The 23,558-nt window shown below is 44.1% G+C and overlaps 1 protein-coding gene across 1 annotated transcript in view; it reads right to left on the bottom strand.

Moving 5' to 3' along the window:
• Positions 1-2,780: 2,780 nt before the first annotated feature.
• Positions 2,781-23,558, bottom strand: part of LOC138258855 (coiled-coil domain-containing protein 3-like) — a 136,634-nt gene continuing 115,856 nt past the window's right edge. The window contains exon 3 of the mRNA XM_069206147.1: positions 2,781-9,807. Coding sequence (XP_069062248.1) covers positions 9,520-9,807 — 288 coding nt within the window. The 3' untranslated portion in view covers positions 2,781-9,519. The remainder of the gene's footprint in view (positions 9,808-23,558) is intronic.

Below are 23,558 nucleotides of genomic sequence, written 5' to 3'. Positions count from 1 at the left end.
CAAGATGGCACAAAGTTGGATAGGTCTGGACTCAGCAGCAATGCTCCAGGTGGGACAAAGATGGATAGATCTGGATAAAGCAGCAGGGCTCCGGATAGGACAAACATGCATAGATCTGGACTGGGCACAAGAGCTGCAGATGGGACAAAGTTAGATAGGTCTGGAATGGGCAGCATTGCTCGAGGTGGGACAAAGCTGGATGGGTCTGATCTGAGAGGCATTGCTCCAGATGGCACAAAGTTGGATATGCCTGAACTGAGCGGCATTGCTCCAGATGGCACAAAGTTGGATAGGTCTGGACTGAGCAGCATTGCTCCAGGTGGGACAAAAATGGATAGCTCTGGACAAAGCAGCAGGGCTCCAGATAGGACAAACATGCATAGGTCTGGCCTGGGCACAAGAGCTGCAGATGGGACAAAGTTAGATAGGTCTGGACTGAGCGGCATTGGTCCAGATGGTACAAAGTTGGATAGGTCTGGACAAAGCAACAGGTCTCCAGATAGGACAAACATGCATAGGTCTGGCCTGGGCACAAGAGCTGCAGATGGGACAAAGTTAGATAGGTCTGGACTGAGCAGCATTGCTCCAGATGGCACAAAGTTGGATGGGCCTGGATTGAGCAGCAGGGATCCACATCGAACAAAGATGGATAGGTTAGGGTGAAGCTAGTTTGAAGTAGGCACGGTTTGCAATTACTGCTCAGGTAGTGAGATACAAAGGGACGGCACTTGGCCAGGTCTTCCTCGGACAGCAAGAGGGTTGGGCCAGGACTGAAGAGGAGTGCAATAGGTGACAGAAAAAGTAATCCAATTAACGCTTCAGTATATATAAAGGTAGCTGACCCTAATGCTGCAGGTGATGCACAGGGTCTTAAATAGGGACTGCAGTTCATGCAAAGTTGGCTGATGTGTAGCCGCAGCAGATATAAAGATATAAACAATACAAAAGAGCTTAAGTGAAGGTCTTAGGGCCACAAAGGTACATAAACTAGGACTGCAGGAAATAAACAGAGTGTTAAACTAGTGCTGCATTGGACTGAAAGGGGGATCAGACGAGGGGTCAGCGGAGGCAAAGACATAGAAAGGGAACTTCCGCTGATGATTTAGGGACTGCCGATGATGCTTACACTAGGGATGCAGGGGATGGAAAAGAGCTCAAACTAGGATGGCAAGAACTATAAAGAGGCTTAGACTAGGGTTGTGGAACAGGAATACTGGGATCAAGGTAATACTGAAGTGTATACAAAGGAGCTCCAGCTAGGACTGCAGGAGATGCGAAGGGGGCTTCAGGAAGGGCTGCAGGAGATGTGAAGGGGGCTTCAGGAAGGACTGCAGGAAATGCAAAGGAGGCTTCAGGAAGGACTGCAGGAGATGCGAAGGGGGCTTCAGGAAGGACTGCAGGAGATGCAAAGGAGGCTTCAGGAAGGACTTCAGGAGATGCAAAGGGGGCTTTAAGAAGGACTGCAGGAGATGCAAAGGAGGCTTCAGGAAGGACTGCAGGAGATGCAAAGGAGGCTTCAGGAAGGACTGCAGGAGATTCGAAGGAGGCTTCAGGAAGGACTGCAGGAGATGAAAAGGAGGCTTCAGGAAGGACTGCAGGAGATGCGAAGGGTGCTTCAGGAAGGACTGCAGGAGAAGCGAAGGAGGCTTCAGGAAGGACTGCAGGAGATACAAAGGGGGCTTCAGGAAGGACTGCAGGAGATGTGAAGGGGGCTGCAGGAAGGACTGCAGGAGATGCGAAGGGGGCTTCAGGAAGGACTGCAGGAGATGTGAAGGGGGCTTCAACTGGGGCTGCGGTGGATTGAGAAAGGGGGCACAAGCTAGGGGCACAGTGAAACAAACGTGGCTTAAGATAGAGCTGCAATGTGTACAAAGTAGACTTCATCTGGGTTGCAGGGGTACAAAGCGCTTAAGATAGTGGTGCATGTGATACCACAAAGAAGGCTTAACCTAGGACGGTGGAGGATGCAAAGATGCTTAGCCTAGGGTTTCAGTGGAAACAAACTGGGCTTAAGCGAAGACTGTGGTGGACTCAAGAGGGCTTCAGCTATTGCTGCAGCGATGACAAAGGAGGCTTCAGCTAGGACTGAGCAGATGCAAAGGGGGCTTAGTCTATCCCTGTAGGAGTTGCAAATGGTTTAAACTAGAGCTTTAGGGGATACAGATGCAGCTTAAACTAGATGTAGAGAGTGTTAGTATGAGGATCAAGTTAATAAGAAACTTCACAAATGAGAAAAACTTTATTTGTTCAAGAAGCATTGAAAATGCCAATAGGTCTGGCTTTAAAGGAATGTTGTATGCCAATGTGAAGCATTACAAGTATACAGAATGGAAATAGATATGTAATTGTTTGGAAGCAAAGAACTGCAGAAAAATATTGGTGTGGGATAAAAGGTCATGTGAGAGTTGCACTGTCCAGCCAGACCTAAAGATCCATGTCTTCCCGCCTCTCGTCTGTCCTTCTCCTAGAGACAAACACCATAAATTATCTAGTTAATCTAAGATACTTTAATAGCGTTGCAATGTCATGTGTGTGCCCCTGAAGGTTCAAGCTCAGGTAGCTGGGTAACTAAACAGAATGATCACAGCTGCATGGAGGGCAAGCACTTTTTTGTGGAAGGACACAACTTCTTTCCAATCAAACATGTACTCCAGACTCACAACATGTGGGCGGAGCCAAAGCCCATCTCCTGGTGATGCTCATATAATTGTCCGGTGAAAGCTGCCCTGTCAAGCCAGGCCATGAAAAAATATTGGTTCAAAAATAGCACATCCAATGAGTTCACTGTTTTATCATTTTATTAAACACTGAGTACAGTTTTCAAATGAACCCCTCCAACAATAAACGATAAAAAGAAAGTAAGCTAAACACAGTAAAATTACTTTATAAACATATCCTGCAGGCAACATTTTGGTGAAAAGGCAAGCAGACACATCTATTGATTTGTTTGAAAAGGTGCGACTCTCTGGGTACATGAACAGCTCAAATATACATCCTAGAAGAGTTTCTCATTTACAGGCCCGCCTGAAATGTACAGAATCTTCACTGCTTCATTGTCTTTTTTCTTATATGTGCTCATGGTATTCCCCCTTCATACCCTCTTGTATGACAGATGCCTCAGCTGCCAATGTCTTTTAAAGTCTGCCCTACAGACAGCTTTAGTTGTTTCACCAGCCTCATGTTCACCAGAAATAATCCTAATAATCCTAATGAGAACACATTCATACAGAGGGGCATCAGTCAGCCCTCTTCATCCATTGGATTGATCAAGTACCATTCAGAATTTACTTCCTTGCACAACAGCCTATAGTAAGGGGCACTGCATCAGCCCACTGGCTCTTTTGATAGTGAGTGATGGCATTTTGCTCTCGAACATGTACACATCTGCCTAAAAATGTCTTTAGTTCAGTGTGTGGTAACTAAAGTTCTGATTTCGTTTTAAGTTTTTTATATTTATGCTTTGTTTACTTAAATTTGTTTTGTAAGCATGAATTCCAACTTTAGACATTGTCATATTTCCTTTCTATTATTTTTTAATTTTTACATTTTCGATATCTATTGCATATTTTTGCAAAAATGAATCACATCAAAAAACAACATTACAAACTGCCAAAACTAGACCTACATTCCTTGCCCTGTAAAAGACTTACACTAGATCCCTGACCCATCATTCCATATTCTGTAAACATATTACATTGCTCCCTGTATCCAACCTTCCATACCCTGTAAAACACAGAGTATTTCCTGTATCCAGTCTCCATAAACTGTAAAAGGCTTACATCAATCCCTATAATCTCCTTCGATACCCTATAAAAGCCTTACACGATCCCCAGTACAGACCTTTCCATGCCTGTGAACATTTTGCACTGTTCTCCCTTAGTTATCTTCCTCTTCTTTCTAAAAGTCATACCTTAATCCCTGTGCTTGCCCTTTCATGCTCTGTGAAACTCACACTATTCCCAGTAGCCCTATAAAAGTCTAATACTGGTCCCCCAATCCATACCCTGTGAAAGTCTTATACTAATTCTACCCTTCCATACCCTGTAAAAGTACACTAATCCATGTAATCACCTTTTCATGCACTTTAAAAGTCTTACACTATTCTCTACCTACCTTTCCGTACCCTAAAAAAGTCTTACGTTATTTCCTGTACCCACCTTTCCATAAACTGTAAACTTCTAACACTAATCCCTGCAATCACCCATTCCATACCCTGTAGAAGCCTTTCACTGATCCCTGTAATGCCCCTTCCATACCATGTAAAACTCCTACACTAGTCTCTTACCCTTCAATGTCCTGTACAAGTGATACACTGTTTCCTGTACCCACCCTTCAATAAACTGTGAAAGTCGTACCTGTATTTACCCATCCATACCCTGTAAAAGTTTACACTATTTTTTGTACGAACCATTACAAACCCTAAGGGGCAGATTTATGAAAAGGGGCGCTGCACTTTCCCTGCGCCCCTTAGCGCCCCACTACCGCCACCATGTGTGCGCCTTACTTAAAGTACGGCACAGCATAGCGCAGGGTAGGAGGCATTAGCATCACTTCACATGACGCTATTGATGTACTCTGCAGGAGTAGCGCCTAAATATTGGCGCTACTCCTGCAGAGTACATAGGGGCTCATTCTAAGGAACGGAAGGCCCTTTTAAATCCCTGCTCCTGAGCAGGCGTTAAAAGTGACGTGAAAAATGATGCCATTTTTCCGGCTCCCCTAAAGGGGGAACGCCCCCTTCGCATACATTATGCTTGGCACAGGCATAATGTAGTGCAAAGGGTTACAGAGTAGCGCAATGCATGCATTGCGCCATCCTGTAAATACGGCTCAGAGATTCCGGCCTCGTTGGGCCACATTAACGTAAAAAATAATGACTCTATAGTGACGCAAGGTGGCACTAGGGCACTATAAGTATCCCCCTATATGTCTTACACTATTACCTCTACCAACCCTTCCATACTGTAAGAGATCTTACAGTATTCACTATAGCCACCCTTCAAAACCCTATAAACGTTTTACGCTGTTCCCTGTACCCACCCTTTCATATCCTGTAAACATCTTACACTATTGCCCATACCAACCTTTCCATACCTTATAAAAGTATTTCAGTATCCCCATACAAACCCTTCCATATCCTATAAAAGTATTATGGTATTCAACCCCCCCCCCTTTTCATACCCTATAAAAGTCTGACAGTACTCTTTTTACCCAACCCTTCCATACCCTATAAAGGTATTACTGTACTCCCTGCATCACCCACCCTTCAATACACTACAAAAGTGTTATGGTATTCCTTGTGGCTCCCCATTTCCTACCCAATGAAAGTATTGCGGTATTCCTTTTATCCACCCTTCCATACCCTATGAAGGTATTACAGTATTCCCTGCACACCCCACCCTTTCATACCCTATGATCTCCTCCCTGCACATATACACAGGACCACCACTAAGGGTACTCATTATGCAGTAAGGTGTATATGCGCAGCATTCTTAATGTTACTTGGTACTTATATAGCAGTTCAAATAACAGAAAAAGATATGTTATTGAATCTCCGGGTATTAAAGATCTGAAAATAACCCTCATCAACGTAATCCGGACTTAGAGGCATGCCTCTCGAGTGCTACATGTTAAAATAAAATGACGGGGGAAGTGGGAGTAAGCGACATAGGGTAAGCAGCGACGGTCACAGGTGGTGGAAGGGATGGGGAAAGCAACAGCAGAACACGGGTAGGGTGGGAGCGGCGGCCTGAAAAATGATGCACTCTTATGGCATGCTACACAATAAAATTTAAAAAATACTTCTGCAAGCGTTCGGCAGGTGAAAGAACACTAGCCACAGACAGGAAGCTTTACTTGGTCAATGTTCTATGCAACCTGGTATAGAAAGGAAGAAAACAGAAAAGCAAGAGGCGGTGACAAATCAGAAGCAAGGAAATTTGATTGATGTCAAAGCTAACCAATGGTAAGTAATGGGCGAGTTCTGAGCCTTTTTTAAGTTTTCTTTTTTATCTACAAGAGACTCACAAGTGACAGCGCATGTGCTGTCTCAGGTGAGACCTAAAACTGGAAAAGAAAGGAGGAGGGCGATAAGTGCATACAGAGAACTATCTTCCCACTGTACCGGTACTCGAAGGGCTTTAGGTGGATTGGGTCCTGCCGGGTCCCAGACTCTGCAGTAATTAAAACTTGTCTTTGAAAGAGGTTCCTAGCAGGCCTGCTTTGATGTCCTTCACAGGCAAAAACACTGATTGATTTCTCAACAATGACTGTAAAAACTCTTTGCTTAATCCATGTGAGCGATGCAATCTGTTTATATTTCTTAAATTTAGCTTCATCTTGCATTACTTAGGAGTGTTTGCTTTCTTCAAGATATTGTGTTTTTGTATTTTTTTTCATGCAACATATGACTCTTCCATAGTGAATTGAACTGAGTCACCTCCCGGTTCTGGGCGACTTCAGATTGTGGGTGGGCGTTTTTGATAGGGAGCCATTGAGAGCTCTGGAGCAGAGGTAGAAGGAGGTGTGAGGTTCTCACAGTGCCTACTAGTGGGTCATAAAGGTGTTCACACAACCGGCACATCCAATCTTTGGCATCTTTGCTGGGCACACAGAGCAATGGTCACATATATGTAAAGTCATGGATAGCATGACTGTGTGAGAATGTGAATGGTTCGCCCCAGTAGGGTGCTGAGGGGGTTTCACGAGTATGGCTGAAGGCCCGAACACTCTTAGACTATATTGATAACCAATGTGGATGCCTGTTGATGGGCTAGGTGCATCTGTCAACAGGTTAAAGGCTTCAGACTGCGTACGTAGTCTGATGTGAAGACAGTGGTTGGTGCCCGGACTGAGTAGACAGTTCAGGTCTATGTCAAGACCCCGTGTAGATCTGAGGCTCCCATCAGGTATGTTATTGAGAGTGCATTACATGATCCAGGTGACTGGGCCATGTCAAAGAGAGGTTAATCTAGGAGGTCCTCCCTATAGAGTGAGTAGTCTAGTGGGTAGCATGACTAGGTCACGGGGTCACACTCAAGAGGGTGAATGCTCTGCATGCATTCTAAGTGTTGCTTCGTTGTGACAGACAACATTGATGGCAGTAGAACTGTTCTTTCCACAGTGACAGGAGGATGGTGTTAAGATCTCCTTGGGTACAAGGTAGCTGCCAGTGTACACACGGTAAGAGTGTTTACTGGATACATGCATGTAGGTGGATACATGCATGAACATGACTGGACCATAATCTTATGTGTGATTAAGCCAGTCTTTGCTGCAGTGCCTGTAGAGGTTCTAGTGCCTACTACTACCATGGATGGACACCTGGGTCTTGGCGAGAACTCAGTGGTTAGCACAAGAGTAGGGTAGGTGGGCCCTAGGACCATCCTGAGAGTGGGTGCCCTGCTAAGGTGATTTGGTCCCAAGCCCCCTTCACACTGAGGATGGAATGGCAAGGACTCATCAGAGAAGCAGCCCCTTGAACTCAAATGAAGAGTAGAAGGTGGGCAGACATGGAAGATCACCACCTGTAGGAGGTTCTGGGCACCAGGAAGTTCTCGACCAAGTCCTAGTTGAGTGCTGGACTCTGTATTGAATTGTACTGTATTGAAATTTGTAAAGCGCAAACTGTCACCATGCTGGTATCCTGGCGCTAATAGCAGAGAAGGCAAACACACCTGCTGATGAGCCTTAAAGCAGGTGCTGTAGGTGACAATTATTTAAGAAACAGCCAGGTCTTTAAGGCTTTTCTGAATTTCAGCAGATCTGTGGATGACCTGAGAGAGGAAGGTAGCTTCTTCCACAGTAGGGCCGCTTGGACTGTGAAAGCACGACCCCCTGTCTTTTCTTGTGGAACTTATTCATGCAAACCAGATTTGCTGTACTCTGGTCCTGGAAGCAAGCCTGCAAGGCCAAGGAAGATCCTGGAAAACAGGTCTTCGCACCTTAATCTGCAGTTATCTTGCTAGAGGAGGAGACAGAGGTTTTGGTCCCTTCATGAAAAACCCATTTTTTTGTCCCACCATCATAATGTTTTTTATATCCCTCGCATCAGGGTAGGTCTATTAGAGGAATCACAACAAAAAGGAGCCAGGGTAGCCTGGTGGTCCATAGTGAAGGCAAGTAAGGGAGGAAAGAGTCAAACCTAGTAAAGACTATGTACAGACAGGCGGCGCTAGGACCACAAGTGCTTGTGACTCTCCGTGTGACCATATGTGCTGTGTGATCCTAGACTGCTATGGAATGTCTGGGTTTGTCTCACCTAATGGTCCACCCAGGAGGACACAACAACCTCATTGTGTATTTTTTACAAGTAAATAAGTTTGGCAAACAGCGCTCATTGTTCTGCTTCTCTCAGGGTAACATAAACTTAGGTTAATTCAGAACAGTTGTTTGCGGTCCGGAAGAGACTGGGGAGAAGGAGATATTGTTGAAATCTCAGTGAACTCATGAACATACAGGCACTTAAACAAGGCACTGGGTGTCCTGCTGGTACTGAACCCTTAATGGCCTCTGAAGGAGTCTGGTGGACACATTCCATTTGGGAGAGATGATGGTGGTCAAATGATCTATGGCAACCTGTAGGAAACATGCAACACAGCTTCTACAGGGTTTACACAGGCTTCCTGAGCTAGTGCGGAAGAAACCCTGAATTTAACATAGGCACCTGGGGGTGCAGAGATTACATTAAAAATACTGGGATTTGTCTCTTCAATTCTTTCTCACACAATCTGACTTTTTGTTTTAAATCTTCCAAAAGAGGACATAGATTGTGCTATGTTCATCATTGAAGTGGCTTATGAAAGGCCACAACCACAGGAAGTGCAGGGCAGAACAAACATTGACATTGAGGAAGGCTATCAAATCATATCTTGTCCTTGTAGCATACCTTCCTTTGGGACTATTATGTATTTTATTTATTTTTAATTGTATGTTCTTCTATGTATCCTTGCACTGAGATATTTGCATTCCTCTGGAACATTTGAAGCACCGGAAGTTTTCACTGTGGTGGTTCAGTTTAAAGTATCTATCAATATATGTCAGCTAAAACCGATTCAATTTGTTACAACCTACCTTTATTGCCAGAAACCCAAACCCGCCCCTCTCACCCAGCTTCCGGTCCCTTCCCTTCAAGGAGATCCTGCACCCTCTTTGGGATTAGTTTATAATACCTTTCTCCACCTCAACTGGTTTAGAAGAAACCAAGTCTTTTCTCTGCTTATTTGATGAACCCATGTCCATCCGCATGGATTGGGGATCTCTTTACAAGCAAACAGAAGATGCAGAAAGACCTAAATATACCACTGTGCTATTGATACCTACTTTAGAACTCAACAAAGATTCCACCCTGGTTCAGACATATACTCAATTTTGATGCTCTTTCCAGATCAATTTGTGCCTAGGTTGACAAACAAATCTACATGGCTCAAAGTCTGGGCATCTCCTTGGTTAAGAGTAAAAAGCTTAAGAATGATCCAGAGAGAGAATGATGTGATGGTCATTTTACTGTGAGTCATTCCACTATAGTGTGTTCTCAGTGACCTTCTTGCCGGGCTTGCCCAACGACTTCTTGTGAACATCAGTACTTTGACCAAGTCGATTCCGATTCCTCTCTTCCTCCAAAAGCCGCTGGGCCAGCATGGCTTCTCTCTTGCTCTCAACTTTGGCCAAGCGGAGAGAGCGTTTCAGCTTCTTCACCTTTTCCCTAAGGTGGCCGTTTGCCTTCTCCAAGATGCGGGCTTTCTGCGAGAGTGTCTTCACACGTTCCTCCTCTTCGAAGAGGGCCTTCTGCACTGTGGAGCAGAGAAGCTGCAAAGGGACACAAGAGGGAAAATGCAAGATCAGTCACAACCTGAAGTGGGCAGACTGTGAGCTCTTAAAGGTATCTCTCTGCATCACTGAAAGTGGGGCTCATACTCAATGGATTTAGGCATTTCACAAACAAAGAAAAAAAGGGCAATATTAGAAAAGATCCTCTTAATGGATCTAAAGGACAACTTGGATAAATATTGAATTTTTAGATTGAGAAGTGAAAAAGTTGGCAACAATAACTTTGAATTTTCCAAACCTGAAAAATTATATTGTTTGCTGTGTAATAGCTCCTACTCTGGGTTGTGATAAACATCAAGACACTTATAGTTGTGATTCCTACACAAAGAAGTGATTGTGCAAGGATCACAATTTTCTGGGACACTAATAATCAAGTCCAAAGTGTCCTTCGAAAGTCTGCCTTGAATTCCATTCTAGAACATGTCTATGAGAGATGCCAGTACTTTTCTGGACCACTGCCCCCCGCCCCCTGAAATTTACACCCGGACTCCCAAAAGGGGAGTGAATAAGGGCCGGATTTAGAACTCAGTGGACAGGTTACTCCATCACAACGGTGACGGATATTCTGCCCCCTGAAATCTAAACCTCATTGAGGATAATGGGATTTAGATTTCGGCGAACGGGATATCCGTCACCATTCTGAAGGACTAACCTGCTTGCCGAGTTCTAAATCAGGCCCTAAGATACCTCCCCAACTTTTTTTTATTTTTTTTATTTTTATTTTGTATTTATTCATTTATGCTTACAACATACAAACAAACAAAAGAACCCCTTCAGCTCACATAGCATTAAAATAAACATAACTACAGCCTAAGTCAGCCACAAAGTATCTCGGGACACTAATATACCTCCCCAACTTGGGAGTGAAGAACTGATCAATAGTTTGCAACCAGAATCACGAAATGGGTTTGGAACATGCGAAAAAGTGATATAGCAGTTGCAAGCCCTATAAATGTAATGATTTGCAAGGTTTTGCAACCACTAAATCCTGAGCAGCGTCAGGACTGGCCGCAGGGCAGGCTGGGAGCCTGTGCATGCAGCCTGCCTTCAGCAGATGGGCAGTGTGGTGGTGGCGACAATGCAGGTAAGTTTTTTGTTTTCATTAATCCCCTCCCGTGCGCCACCCCGCACCTATTAAGCACCACGATCCGCTCCTGATAGGGAATGCTATAGGAAATACATTGCGATATTAAACTTTATTAACACACCTAAGCCCCCAGAGGTGCATACACAGCACAACAGAGAAGTGCTGACCTGAGTCTTGAGTTTGAGTTGAACCACAAGCATAGAAGTTGCAAAGCAAAAGATAATTATACATAACTGACATCATACAGCATAGGAAAAGGTTTCATGTGTTTGCATGCTAACCAACTTAACATGCCACTTATCAAGGCACAAAAAACCTGATGCATTCACAGTGAAAAGATCCCATGGAGGTCAAAGTGAGATGTGTTCAGTGTTGCCTCATAGCACAAGCATCCACACATCTATGCTTATCATACATTTAGGCATACGCAGACATACAGACACACACATGCGTACACAGACATACCATGGTTATACAAAAATATTCTGAGTTTAGTTTCTGGATAATGGTCTTGTGAAACTGGAAGCACATCAGCTTCTAATCTTACTGGGCAAATTTAGCAAAAACTTGAAGTTGTGAAGCTTGAAGTCCATTGTAAAAATGTGCATCAGAGATGGAGCAGGTAATGTGACCTGGAAATAAGGATCACATTTCACAATATAGTACTAATTCATCTTAGGTTAGAATATAGCTCTGCTTGCTTGGAAGATAGCACTGGCTATTCAGGAGAAAATGTTATCTGATGAGCTATAGAGTTAGCAGCATACATCTGGCTTCCGAGACTCAAGTGAATAGTGACTTTATTTGCGAACCCAGGCAGTGGGAGCAACTCTGTAAATGACTTGGGGCTCATAAACATGAGAAACAGATCATCAGAAGTGACACCTAATCAAATTAAGGTATTGCCGGGGACATTTTTCCCTTAGTCATGGTCATCAGGAGAAATTGATTCCTTCTTCATCAGAATGAGATCAGAGGTCTACACACAAAGGGAGAAGGGGTTTTTCGTGAGAAAGAAGAGAATGTTTTAGGCGGAGATGGCGTCTTACATCTGTGCCAAGCATCATGTCAAGATATTATCCAAGGTTGCATGTGCCTAGGGTACGAAGGATGCTCCTCACAGACCTGGCCAGTGTGGTTCTGGAACATGGCACTGAGCACTGAGTAGTCACAGTCACCAGACGACTCGGATGTCTCTGTGTTATTGTCGCCCAGGGGATTAATCCTTGAGTCACCCGGAGCACCAGGCATGAAAGGTGACAACGGGATCCTGGACTCCAGCTTGGAAAGAAGGGTGTTGAACTTGGACTTCTTCTTCAGTCTTCCGAACCAGAAGAACACCATACTTTCTGAAAAGTGCAGTGAACATGCCTTATTTCCAGCCCTTTCCAAGATGGTGGGTTGACCATAGAACATCAATAGAGATTCCCAATCTAAAATGGAGCTCAGTCGTTTCCTGAGAAGTCAGTCCTGTTTGAAGCAAATATAAGGAGGGAAGCACAGAAGGAAGATTTGTTACGTCGCATTTTCTTTGTTATTCGTCGTCACATTCTTCAGCCCCTTGCTACTACTTGTGTCCTAGACTTTTGCTTCTAGCGGTTGGATTCTCTTATGGTTTTTATATCTCGATCCTTGCTAAGCTCTTTTCTCCTTCCTGATGTCAGGGGGAGTTTGGTGTCTTGTTCATCTTTTCATTACTAATTACATCTTCAATCAACAGCTACAAGATTGCTGAGGAGTATTTTTCCCTACTGTGAGTTTTCTGTTTTTACCTCCTCATCGGCACCATCTTCAGTCGACCCTTTCACATATAGGCAGTCGTGGCTCGTGCTAATTAGAAGGGGCGTGGTGGCGTGCGCGCAGGGGAGAAAAAAACACTTATCTCCGCTCCCGTGCCATGCTGCTCCTCTGCCTCCTGCCGTATCGCTGCAGGCAGGCACAGTCACCCAGTCTGCCATGAGCCAATCCTGATGCTGCTCAGAGCAGCATTGGGATTGGCTGGGAGTGCCCAGCCAGGGTGCTCCCAGGCAGAATGGGAGCCTGTACAGGCGCTCTCCAGCCCAGCCCGGTGCGCATGTGCTTAGCCGGCCCTAGATGGTTGGCCAAACACACATGTGCTCTGAGGGGGAGTGCTGTGCACTCCACCTCTTTGCTTATCACCCCCCTAGCCCTGCACCTTTTTCAAAAAAATTATCATAAACACAGTTTATGATTGTTTTTGGGGAAAAGGTTCGCAGCTGCCGCTGCTGGCGTAGAGAGACGCTCCTCGGCCCTTATGGAGTTAGCCGCCCTTGCATATAGGTGAATATCTACGAGAGGCTTGCTCTGCCGGAGCTTCACTTTTTGTGATGCTCCAGCGACACAAACCTCTCAACAATATCTACCAGGCCACGCAAAGCCACTTTGCATGGCTTTTCATGGCCTCCTAGTTATGGAGTAAGACAAAGCCATGCACGTCGCTGCGTTGGCTTTGTGCGGGCCAGGAAGGTGTTCCATGGCCGTTGCAGTGCGGTTTTCCACGCAACACCTGTGGATTTTGAGGCTGCCCCAGATTTACTTAATCATGTAAACTGTGGCAACTCAAAAACCTTACGCCTCCCCAGAGCAGGCGTAACAAGGAGAAATATTTTCATGTCTCCTCCTTTTTTCCTCTTTCCATGTGTGCTTCATGAAGCATACATGGAAAGAGGAAAACGCCTCTTAGCATTGTTTTTGTGCAGGAAAGTGCCCCTTCCTGCACAAAAACAGTCCTGCATGCAATAGTGGCACCCTTGCACCATCGTGCAAAAGTGCCTGCCCTGGGGCCAGGCAGCCAATTGTGTGCCAGCGGAGGAGGAAAGGACGCTTAAATACTTAAATACAGTGCATTCCTGCCCTTTCACATTGGCATTGAGCAGTGCAGGAAGAAGACTTGCAGCGCTGCCCTACGCCAGTTCCCCGTAAACATGGGCCATAGTGTTCTGCACAGGGGTATGCCATGACTAGGGAGGCGAGTCTCCCTTTACTCAGGCACTGAAGTAGGGCACTAACCAGAATTTCTCAGCATCCAATAATTGACAGCAAGGTGTGTTTACAACTGAAGGATGGCATTAGTTTGAGTTCCAGAACCAGGGCGCTCTAGCTAGGACAGCTGGCAGGTGTTGTAAGTAATCCCCCGACACCATTGTGGTATTTAACTTGTTAAATTTATTCCAAGAACACGACCTAGCGTCAATCCACTCCAAGGAGAGCCCAGCAACTATCTCTCCCTGGAATTTCTCTCCGCTCACATTCTAGGTGGAACTTTCAAGGAAACATTCCATTCACTTATGATTAAAACATTACACATCCTTTTCCCTTCATCATGTAAATCAAACACAAAAGTTTTTTCGACAGCAACATTACAAAAGCAATAATGAAAACAGAGTAAATACGCAATACACAATACCTGAACAAAAAGAACAAACCCAAATAGAATAACTATGAACGTGAGAGAAATGATTACATACAATGAAAACTGCAACAGTAAAAACCTAAACAGAGTTCAAGATCTAACATAATCCTTTAAGTAGGCTGGTGGTCGATGTATTCTTGTGCTTCGGATAGACCTGGAAACATCTACTCCCATCACCTCTTCAGGCATGTCCAGAGATACATGAGTGTCCTCGTTATGTCTCTCATTTACATGCAAACTTGTGGTAGATGGCACCACCTCCTTGTCTCCCTCGTTCGCAACTAACATTGTCCCTGAACATCCTTCATCCTCTTTCCCTTCACATTCACCACCCCTCTGATACAAAGCCACATTTCTGACATTCCACCTCTCATCTGCTTCCACCACTACATAATACTTACTAACTTTCAATACACTAACTGGACCTCTGAAATTAGAAATACCTCCTCTAATTCTTCCAGATTTTATTTTGACCCAGTCACCCACTCTTATTCTAGTAACTTCTGATGTTCTCTCTAATTTTTCTCCACCAGACACAATCCATTCTTTAAACCAAGAAGGAACTAATTTGGAACCTGCAGAACGCCCCCTCATCAGCTGAAATGGACACATGTTAGAAGTACTGTGAATGGTAGTACGATATGCCCATATTATGTCAGAGATCATTTTTTTTACATTACAATGATTGCTTAAAGCTAATTGAATAGTTCCCTTGACCAGCTTGTTGGTCCTCTCCACGATACCATTTCCTTGTGGGTTGTACAACGAAGTACGAGAATATCTCACTCCACATACCTCAAGAAAGGAAGCTTCTCAATAGAGGTCAACTGAGTCCCATTGTCTTTAATCAATACCAAAGGTATTCCCTCTTCCTCAAAATTTCCTCCAGTACCTTTATCATTGTATTTGTGGTGATATCTCGCATGAATTTCACTATGAGCCACCTTGAATACACATCAACAACTACCGCAGCAAACCTCAACTCAAGTGATAATTCAGAAATAGGTCCAATAAAATCAAGACAAATAGTATGCCATGGTTTCCCCGGATCCTCTATATGACCACAGCTCCTTTTGTCACCTACTTTTAATTTCTTCTCACTCTCCTTACATAAGCATCTCTCCACCCAATCATTAACTTGCCCATCCAAACCTGGCCACCAAAACACTTCTTTTAATCCTCTACTAGTCAGTCCTTGACCTAAATGGCCCTCATGTGCCAAGGCGAACAATCTGAACTTTAATCCCACAGGTGGAACATACTGATCACCACTCATTATTACATTCTCACCACAAACCGACAACTGATCCAACACAATTAAGTAAGGTCTCAATGACACCGGTAAAGTACTCTCTCTCCTAGCCCCTTTACAAATCAACTTAATAACTTCTTTAAGACAATTGTCAGAATTCATATCTTTCTCCCACTCCTCTTTTCTAAAAGTACCCAAACCACTTTCAACAACATCCATGACTGAAGCTACTGCTCCTACTGTGTCACAGTTTTTTAATGATTGCTCTTCAACAATTTCCCAAACAAGAGATAGTCTAGACAAACAGTCCGCTTACACATTCTTCCAAACTTGGACAAATTCTACTCTGTAAAGATACGTCTGTAATTTTGCCGCTAACATAGCCAATCTCGCCGAACCTTTGCCTGCCCCTACTGATGACGAAATCTTGGACAAAGGTGTGTGATCACTACGCAAAACAAATTGCAAACTCCACAAATATACTCTGAAATATTCAGCACCCCAAACTGCAGATAAGGCTTCACGCTCTATTACTGAATAATTATGCTCAGCTTGCGTCAGAGTGTGAGAAGCAAACGCCTCAGTTCTCTCTTGGCTTCCATGCATTTGAGACAAAACAGCTTCCAAGCCAATTGCACTAGCATCAACTGTCAATATCGATTGTAATTTAATGTCAAAAGCAGTGAGAATGTCTGCATCACAGATCTCATTCTTGAAATTGACAAAGCAATCTAGTTGCTCATTCCCCCATGTACATTTACTTTCTCTCCGCAATAATTTCCTTAAGTTCTCAGTTTTGTCAGCGAACCTGCTTACAAATTTAGAATAATATTCTATTAAACCAAGGAATGATCTTAACTGATCCTTATTACTAGGTGAAGGCGCCAATCTAATCGCCTCCAACAAACTCTTCTTTGGTTTAATATTTCCTTTGGATATAGTATAACCCAAGTAATCAATTTCTTCCGTTAAAAATGTGCATTTTTCTTGATTTAAACACAAACCAGCTTCTCCTAGAATCTTCAACACTTCCTTCAAGATGACATTGTGTCCTGTACTGTTTCACCCATAACCAAAATGTCATCCTGAAAGAATATCAAATTTTTCATGTTTCCAAAAATATTTGTCATCATACGCTGAAACACAATCACAGCCGACACAAGTCCATACGGCATGCGAGTGAACTGGAAAGTGCCCTCAGAGGTCATGAAAGCCGTCAAATGTTTAGAATATACATGTAATTTAATCTGATGGTAGGCACTCTTCAAGTAAAGTTTTGAGAAATACCTCCAATTTTTCACAGCAGTTAGCAATTCATTGACGTTAGGAAGAGGATAAGTGTCAACTACAATGTTCTGGTTTAATGATCTCAAATCAACACACAACCTCACACGACCGTCAGATTTCCGAGTGATCACCACCGGAGAGATCCATGAAGACACCTCAACCGGTTCAATGATACCCTCAGACAACATATTGTCAATTACTCTTTTAACCTCATCTGTCACTACAAAGGGTACTTTACACAATTTATGCTGTCTTGGCAAGGCATCCTACCTAAGCACAAGTTTGTGCACATACCCTTTCAAGCATCCTAATGTTTCCTTGAACACATTCTGAGCACCACTTAGTATATCTTGTAGTTGCACATCTTCAACTACTAATATTTGATTGGACGCTCTGGGTTAAATTACAATGTTTAGGTCAAACTGATGCATCCACCACAAGATAGGAGGCTCATCAGATGCCACATAAACTTTCTCTTCAATGCACCTCCCCTCAAATTGTATTTGTCTTAACATATACATAAATGGATCTTTTCTTCTTGATATCCACCTGGAGAAATACCTTTCGGGAACAAAGTTACATCCTTCCAATGATTTTTTAATAAGGTTTCGGGGATTATGGTATACAACCAACCAGAATCAACCATAAGCTTGACTTCACAATCATCTATCTTGAAGACAGCTGTGTGCCTAGAAGTCCTCCCCTTTGTTCCAGCTGCTGACACAAATTCTTGATTAACAACCAACATTCTATTATCACTGGGTATGTCATTGACTTCCTCTACAACATTTATACCAGATCTAACATCTTTGTCAATTTTACTGTTCTCCCTACACATTCACGCATAGTGACCCCTGCGACCACACTTCCTACACTCTTTATTTGTTGCAAAACACTTCTTAGAATCATCCAAATGATACGTGCTCCCAAAACCAGTACATTCCCTTCCCTTAGTCTTAGAAATAAATGGTTCCCTGGAAACCTCATTAACTTCTTGTTCAATTATAAAACTGTCATTAATCATTGTCATCACATCACTTGACTTATCCCTCTTTTCTAATTCCTTCATCCATTGCTGTGATTCCTCAAAAATTTTCACCATTCCAATGGCTTCTCTCAACGTAGGATCTTTGGCTGCCGATAACCTCTCTTGAATTTTTCTATCTCGACACTGCACAATAAGTTGATCACGTATCAGCTCTTCTCTCATAGTCCCAAACCGACATTTGACATATAATTCTCTTAGTCCTGCAACAAATTCATCAATTGTTTCATGGTGATTTTAAGGCTGAGTGTAAAACCTATATCTAGCCATTACTAAATTGGTCTCCTTGGCAAATCTATTCCCCTGCCTTTTGATGGCTTCTTTGAACACATCATCCATTGGTTGCCCATTGGGGCCTAAAACAGTGGGTAAATATTTAAAAACACGTTGACCCTCACAACCCAATGCATTCAATAAAATAGCTTTTATGCGTAATACAGAAAAATTATGTCCATCTAAAGCTAATATATAATTCTCCAACATTTCTACCCAATCTTCCCAAGGAATGACAGGTGGGCAAGGCTGAGGTAAGAATAAAGGTGGTGGCGAAACATTATCGGGACGCCATAAATAAATACTAAAACAGTATAATCACTACACAACTGGAAACAATCTTACTTTTACACGTCACAGCCTCCAAAAAGGAAAATACAGTGTGCAAAACACCAATTATGCGAAAAGGAGTATTTTTGTGGTGTTTTTTTTTTTTTTGGTGTGCAGATCAACGTACTGTATGTTTTTTTTGTGTGTGTTTTTTTTTGGTGTGCAGATCACCGTACTACCTGCACTTGTCACAACATGCTCCGAAACGCGTTGTGAAACGCAGCATCACAACGTGCACCTTTCCTTTTTTTATGGTGTGAAAATCACCGTACTGACTGCCTGGAAATTGGCTCAAAACGCGTTGTGAAGCGTAAGTGGCGTGGAGACGTGTTGAGCTGACACGCCCCTGTTTGTTAAAACTAAAGACCCCTCTTAGATTCTTACGCTAAGTAGAGACGTGTTGAGCTGACTCGCATCGTACGCTGCGTGTCAGTGATGCTTCTCACTAACAAGAGGACCTCTCCTCCAAACGACTCCGCACAGCTCAAGAGTCCGACGGCAGACACCTCACCAGGATGAGCCAGGTCATGTTAAAGTCAAATCGTCGCCAAAATGTTGTAGGTAATCCCCCGACACCTTTGTGGTATTGTTAAATTTATTCCGAGAACATGACTTAGCGTCAATCCACTCCAAGGAGAGCCCAGCAACTGTCTATCCCTGGAATTTCTCTCCGCTCACATTCAAGGTGGAACTTTCAAGGAAACATTCCATTCACTTATGATTAAAACATAACAGCCGGCTTCATAAATTCTACATTTATTCATACTTTCAAGCATATCCTTCGCTGGATACCGACCAAAAAGATATATTAGACTTCGAGTTGGAGTCAGTAGGGAGTTGAGTTTGGAAAATGAATAGGAGGACGGAACCTTTTAAAAAACTCCATTTTGGTAGATGCCACCTTTTCAAATATGTAGACCCCTGCTTCATGTGTTAGAAGTTATCCTGCCTGAAGCTTTAAATATCACAAATGAATGTGTTTGGACCTGAAGGGTAGTTTATAGACTTAACTGGGCCTTTCTCTACACACTCCAAGCCATGTGTGAGCTGCATTCCTCTGAAAAAGTGGGCTTGTCAGCAGTCCATCTCTGTGAGTGGCACTAAGTGGACAATAGGTTTTGGGCACATTCACTCCATCGACTCTCTTTGAAACGTCCCTTCTGCTGGGTGATGGAATTCTTCACAAGGGCTATGAAGCATTAATAACTGCTTTGTCTTTTTTATTTTCAAAAAGAAAATTCTGCTTCGGGGTTCTCTTTTAAAAATAAAAAAAATAAAATAGTCTGCCATAGGGCTCCTTCATGCTTGACAGAGCCATGCATCAAACTGCAAAAAGCATTGACAGGAACTGCTCTGGTGGTCATTTCATAGTTTTGGAGGTGGAGTTACAGTCAAGTTGTCGGAGTAAATTACTCCGCTGTCCTTCCTACAAACGTCTGTCCGCCAAATTATAAGTGGTCCCCTAAATCATTTAAAAGAAGTATTTGGTATCACTGGAGGTGACTGATGATACCTGCCTCATAATGGATATATCACAAAGAAAAGGTACACATGCTTCTACAGGATATAAATGGATTTAGGAGTAACAGCTTATGGCCCTGAATAGAGGGGGCTTGGGACAAGCAGTCAGTGGCAGCTCACAGGAGGGAAAAGGGGCGGGGTGGCACGGTGCATGGTGGGGGGGGGGCAAGAAAAGATAACAATTTAAAACAAAAACTTACCTTTTATTACCGCACCGCGCTGCTCTGATCCGCTCTTCCGTCCTTGACTGCAGGAACAGGCTTCCAGCCTGCCCTGCATCTAATTCTAATGCTGCTTTCATGCTGCTGCCAGCATGAAAGCAGCACTATGATTGGATGGAGCGCCCAGCCAGGGTGCTCCGCGGCAGAGTGAAAGTCTCCGCCTGCTGTATCTAACCCAGCAACGCAGTGCCTGCGTTGCCGGGCTGGAGAGAGACTAGTGCGCATGTGTGTTTGGCTGGCCCAAGATGGCCGGCCGAACATACATGCGCTCATCACAGCCTGTGGCCCCTCCCCTTTTACAAGAAAACCATAATAAACATAGTTTAGTATGGTTACCTGTAAAACTTTGCCAGCTGCTGCTGCTGGCGGGGGCAATGCTCATCCGCCATAGCAGAGGAGCCACCCCTGCAAGCAGCCCTATCTGCTCCCCCCTTGTGACCTCGCCAAAATGTATAATAATAGTGGAAATGTGAGCAAAAATTATCAGAGTTGAGATGGGGTCTAGCTCACAGTCAGCCTTCTGGCCATCCCATGGAGTTCTTATTCACAGATACACTTTCTCTCTTTCTCGCGCTCTGTCTGTCTTGTCCGGAGTGATGACTAAGTAATGGGAGGCGCATACAAAGATACATGAACCATGTGATGGGTGTCATATCTCAACATGCCCTGAGGACTTGTGAGGAGCTGTATACATGAGCAGTCACTGAGTCTTGATGGGTGATGGGCACATATCCAGCCATGTGATGATGATCACTGAGTAATAGACATTGATGACAGACTACATCCTTACTAGGGGCACTATTAGAGCTTAATGGCACATATGGAACAGTAGAGAGGAGGTCTTAGGAATAACAACAAACTTATCACAGGAAAGAGGGTGGATGCAAACTACCAGCAAGTGGATGAAAAAATAACTAAAGTATTTATTTCTAAAAGTCTCCAACTATAAATTAAGCATAGGACAAGTGCCTGAAAAGGCCAGTGTAGAATTTGAGACCACGATCCAAGTATGTGTTTCCTATTATAATGTTTTACTTCATTCTTTCTACCGTACACTTCATCAAGTTTCTTACAAGCGACTTTTATATATCTTTAAAAATTCAAAGTGTGGACACATATGAGGCAAAAGGCCATGTATGGTGCTGGGGGACCAGAGTTTGGCATCAGGGTAGTTTGTCTGCCCAGAAAAGACAGCAAGTAGTGGTGGAGAGAAGGGGGTGGGTGGGGAGTAAAGATACTCTTCATTTGTGTGCAATAAATGGGCAACAGGGAGCTTTTCAGACTTTCTTTGGAAGTTTAACATTGCTCTGGGATCTCACACTTTATTAAACCTGTGTCCATAGGTTCTCCTAGCAGACAGCCTGGCCGGACAGACCTTTTGTTCCACTGGGCATTTCCCCGGTGGGCTGGAGCCCCTGGGGGCTGTATAGAAAGCTCAGGGCTGATCCTGGTGACTCTGTCCCTTTCCCCAGCTCCAGAGGTTGATTTCAGCAGGTACAAGGAGGCTTCGCGAGAGAGAGGGAGCGAGCAGATGAGACATTGCAGTCAGAGAGGGAGAAAGAGGGGAATGAAGGAGCGAGAGAGAGAATGGATGGATAGAAACAGAGAGACAGCACAGGAGGCAAAGGGAGAGAGGCTCGTTTAGGCATTTCTGCCAACAGTTGGCGCTGCAAGTCTTTGTGAAGTGCCCCAAGGTATGGAAGAGAGCTTTGAAGTATCGGATGTTACATCATGTTAGAGTATCTCACAAGGAGCTCCTCAACCATTGGCTTCCGATGCTAAACTGGCAGGGGAGCCGCTGGGTGTGGCAAGTGTCATGTCTTCAACAAGTTCCAAAATGGCGTTGTGTTGTTCTCCAGGGACGCAGAATGCTGCTCCACAATACACTGACGGGAAAGGCCAGCCGGCAGCTCTGACTCCCAAGAAGTGAGGAGTCTCAAAGGCATTCTGTGACGGCCCAAGCACTGGAGTGGACTATAGAGGCAAGAGCAGTCCATAAGACAGGACCACCTCCATGGACCCACCTGCATGGACCACCTGCCTGGTGTACAGTCATTGTCTGTGGCCTGGAAGCCAGCGTAACTTATTGAGACAGGAGACATGTGGTAACCAGAGCCCCCAGCACATTCTGCAGCTTCAGATCCCGAGAAGACCAGGATAGGAGCCAAGTAGCCCCTCAAGAAAAAAATCAAGCGGAGCAGACTATGAGACTTCCTGGGACTCGGGGATACGAGTGCGATGATGTGAAGGACCCACAGCCAATCAAAGTGAGGTTTGGAAACCGCCTCAATCCGTGCGCACAACAGGGATTTTTCATCCCACAGAATTCCCAAATTTTGAACAACTTTGACTACAGGGGAGAACTATTTAATACTTGACACCAACATTAAAGCATCCCACGCTGTGATTTACTCCAGACAAAGGCCTTGAGTTTACTTCCGTTTAACTTAAGATACTGGGCCTTCATCCAGTGATGGGTCGCTATCTTACAGGACCGCGCTGAGGAGGGAAACTAGAAGCTTCACCACCAATGAGGAAGAGAACAGGGTGTCACCTCCGTTAATAAACACATGGAGACAGCGCTTAATGCGTAAGAACGTAAGCTCTAGGGCCCTTCTCGGAAGGCTCCGTCAGCTTTCACCACAAAATGGTCCTGCCAGCACTGCCAGGGATGGTCCCAACATAACTAATAACCCTCTCACTTCCACAAGTGTGACAATTCTGACTACTCCAGCAAAACCAAAGCTATAAGAAAGGCATTGGTAGCAGATATTATTCCTTTTCAATCTGTGTTGAATTATTAAATACTATTTCACTGCACATCTCAAAATATGATAGACAGTGCCACCATGTGGTAGATTGTCATTGCAGCCGGTGTTGAGAATACAGTGCTGGGGCCCAGCACCTGAAATCATAGGCTCAAATTAAGCACTGCATGGAAGCCAAATTCATTCATAAATCTAGCTTTAAGATAAGATCACTAAGCTGCATGGTTGTGGTTTTAGACAAAAAAAAGTGTATGAGGAGTGATTTGTCAAAAGGAATGCAACCATCCAAGAGCTCTCTCCCCATGTCCACATCTGCCCTACAGTGGACCAAGATGGTACAAGAACAGTACGGTTGCGAAGCGAGCTCACAGTTCTGTAGCACAAGCCCTGCTAGCTCAGAGGCAGGTGCGTAATTCATATTAAAAAGCTCTTTGAGCTGGTGGTTGGTTGCAGGCGGGGCCCTGGTACTCTTTGTTGGGGACGGCACTTATTTCTCCTCAACAGACTTTGATC

This window comes from Pleurodeles waltl, chromosome 9 (genome assembly GCF_031143425.1).
Source record: "Pleurodeles waltl isolate 20211129_DDA chromosome 9, aPleWal1.hap1.20221129, whole genome shotgun sequence".
Lineage (NCBI taxonomy): Eukaryota > Metazoa > Chordata > Amphibia > Caudata > Salamandridae > Pleurodeles > Pleurodeles waltl.
The sequence above is the reverse complement of the archived record's forward strand: the minus strand, read 5'-3'. Positions and strand labels throughout refer to the sequence as shown.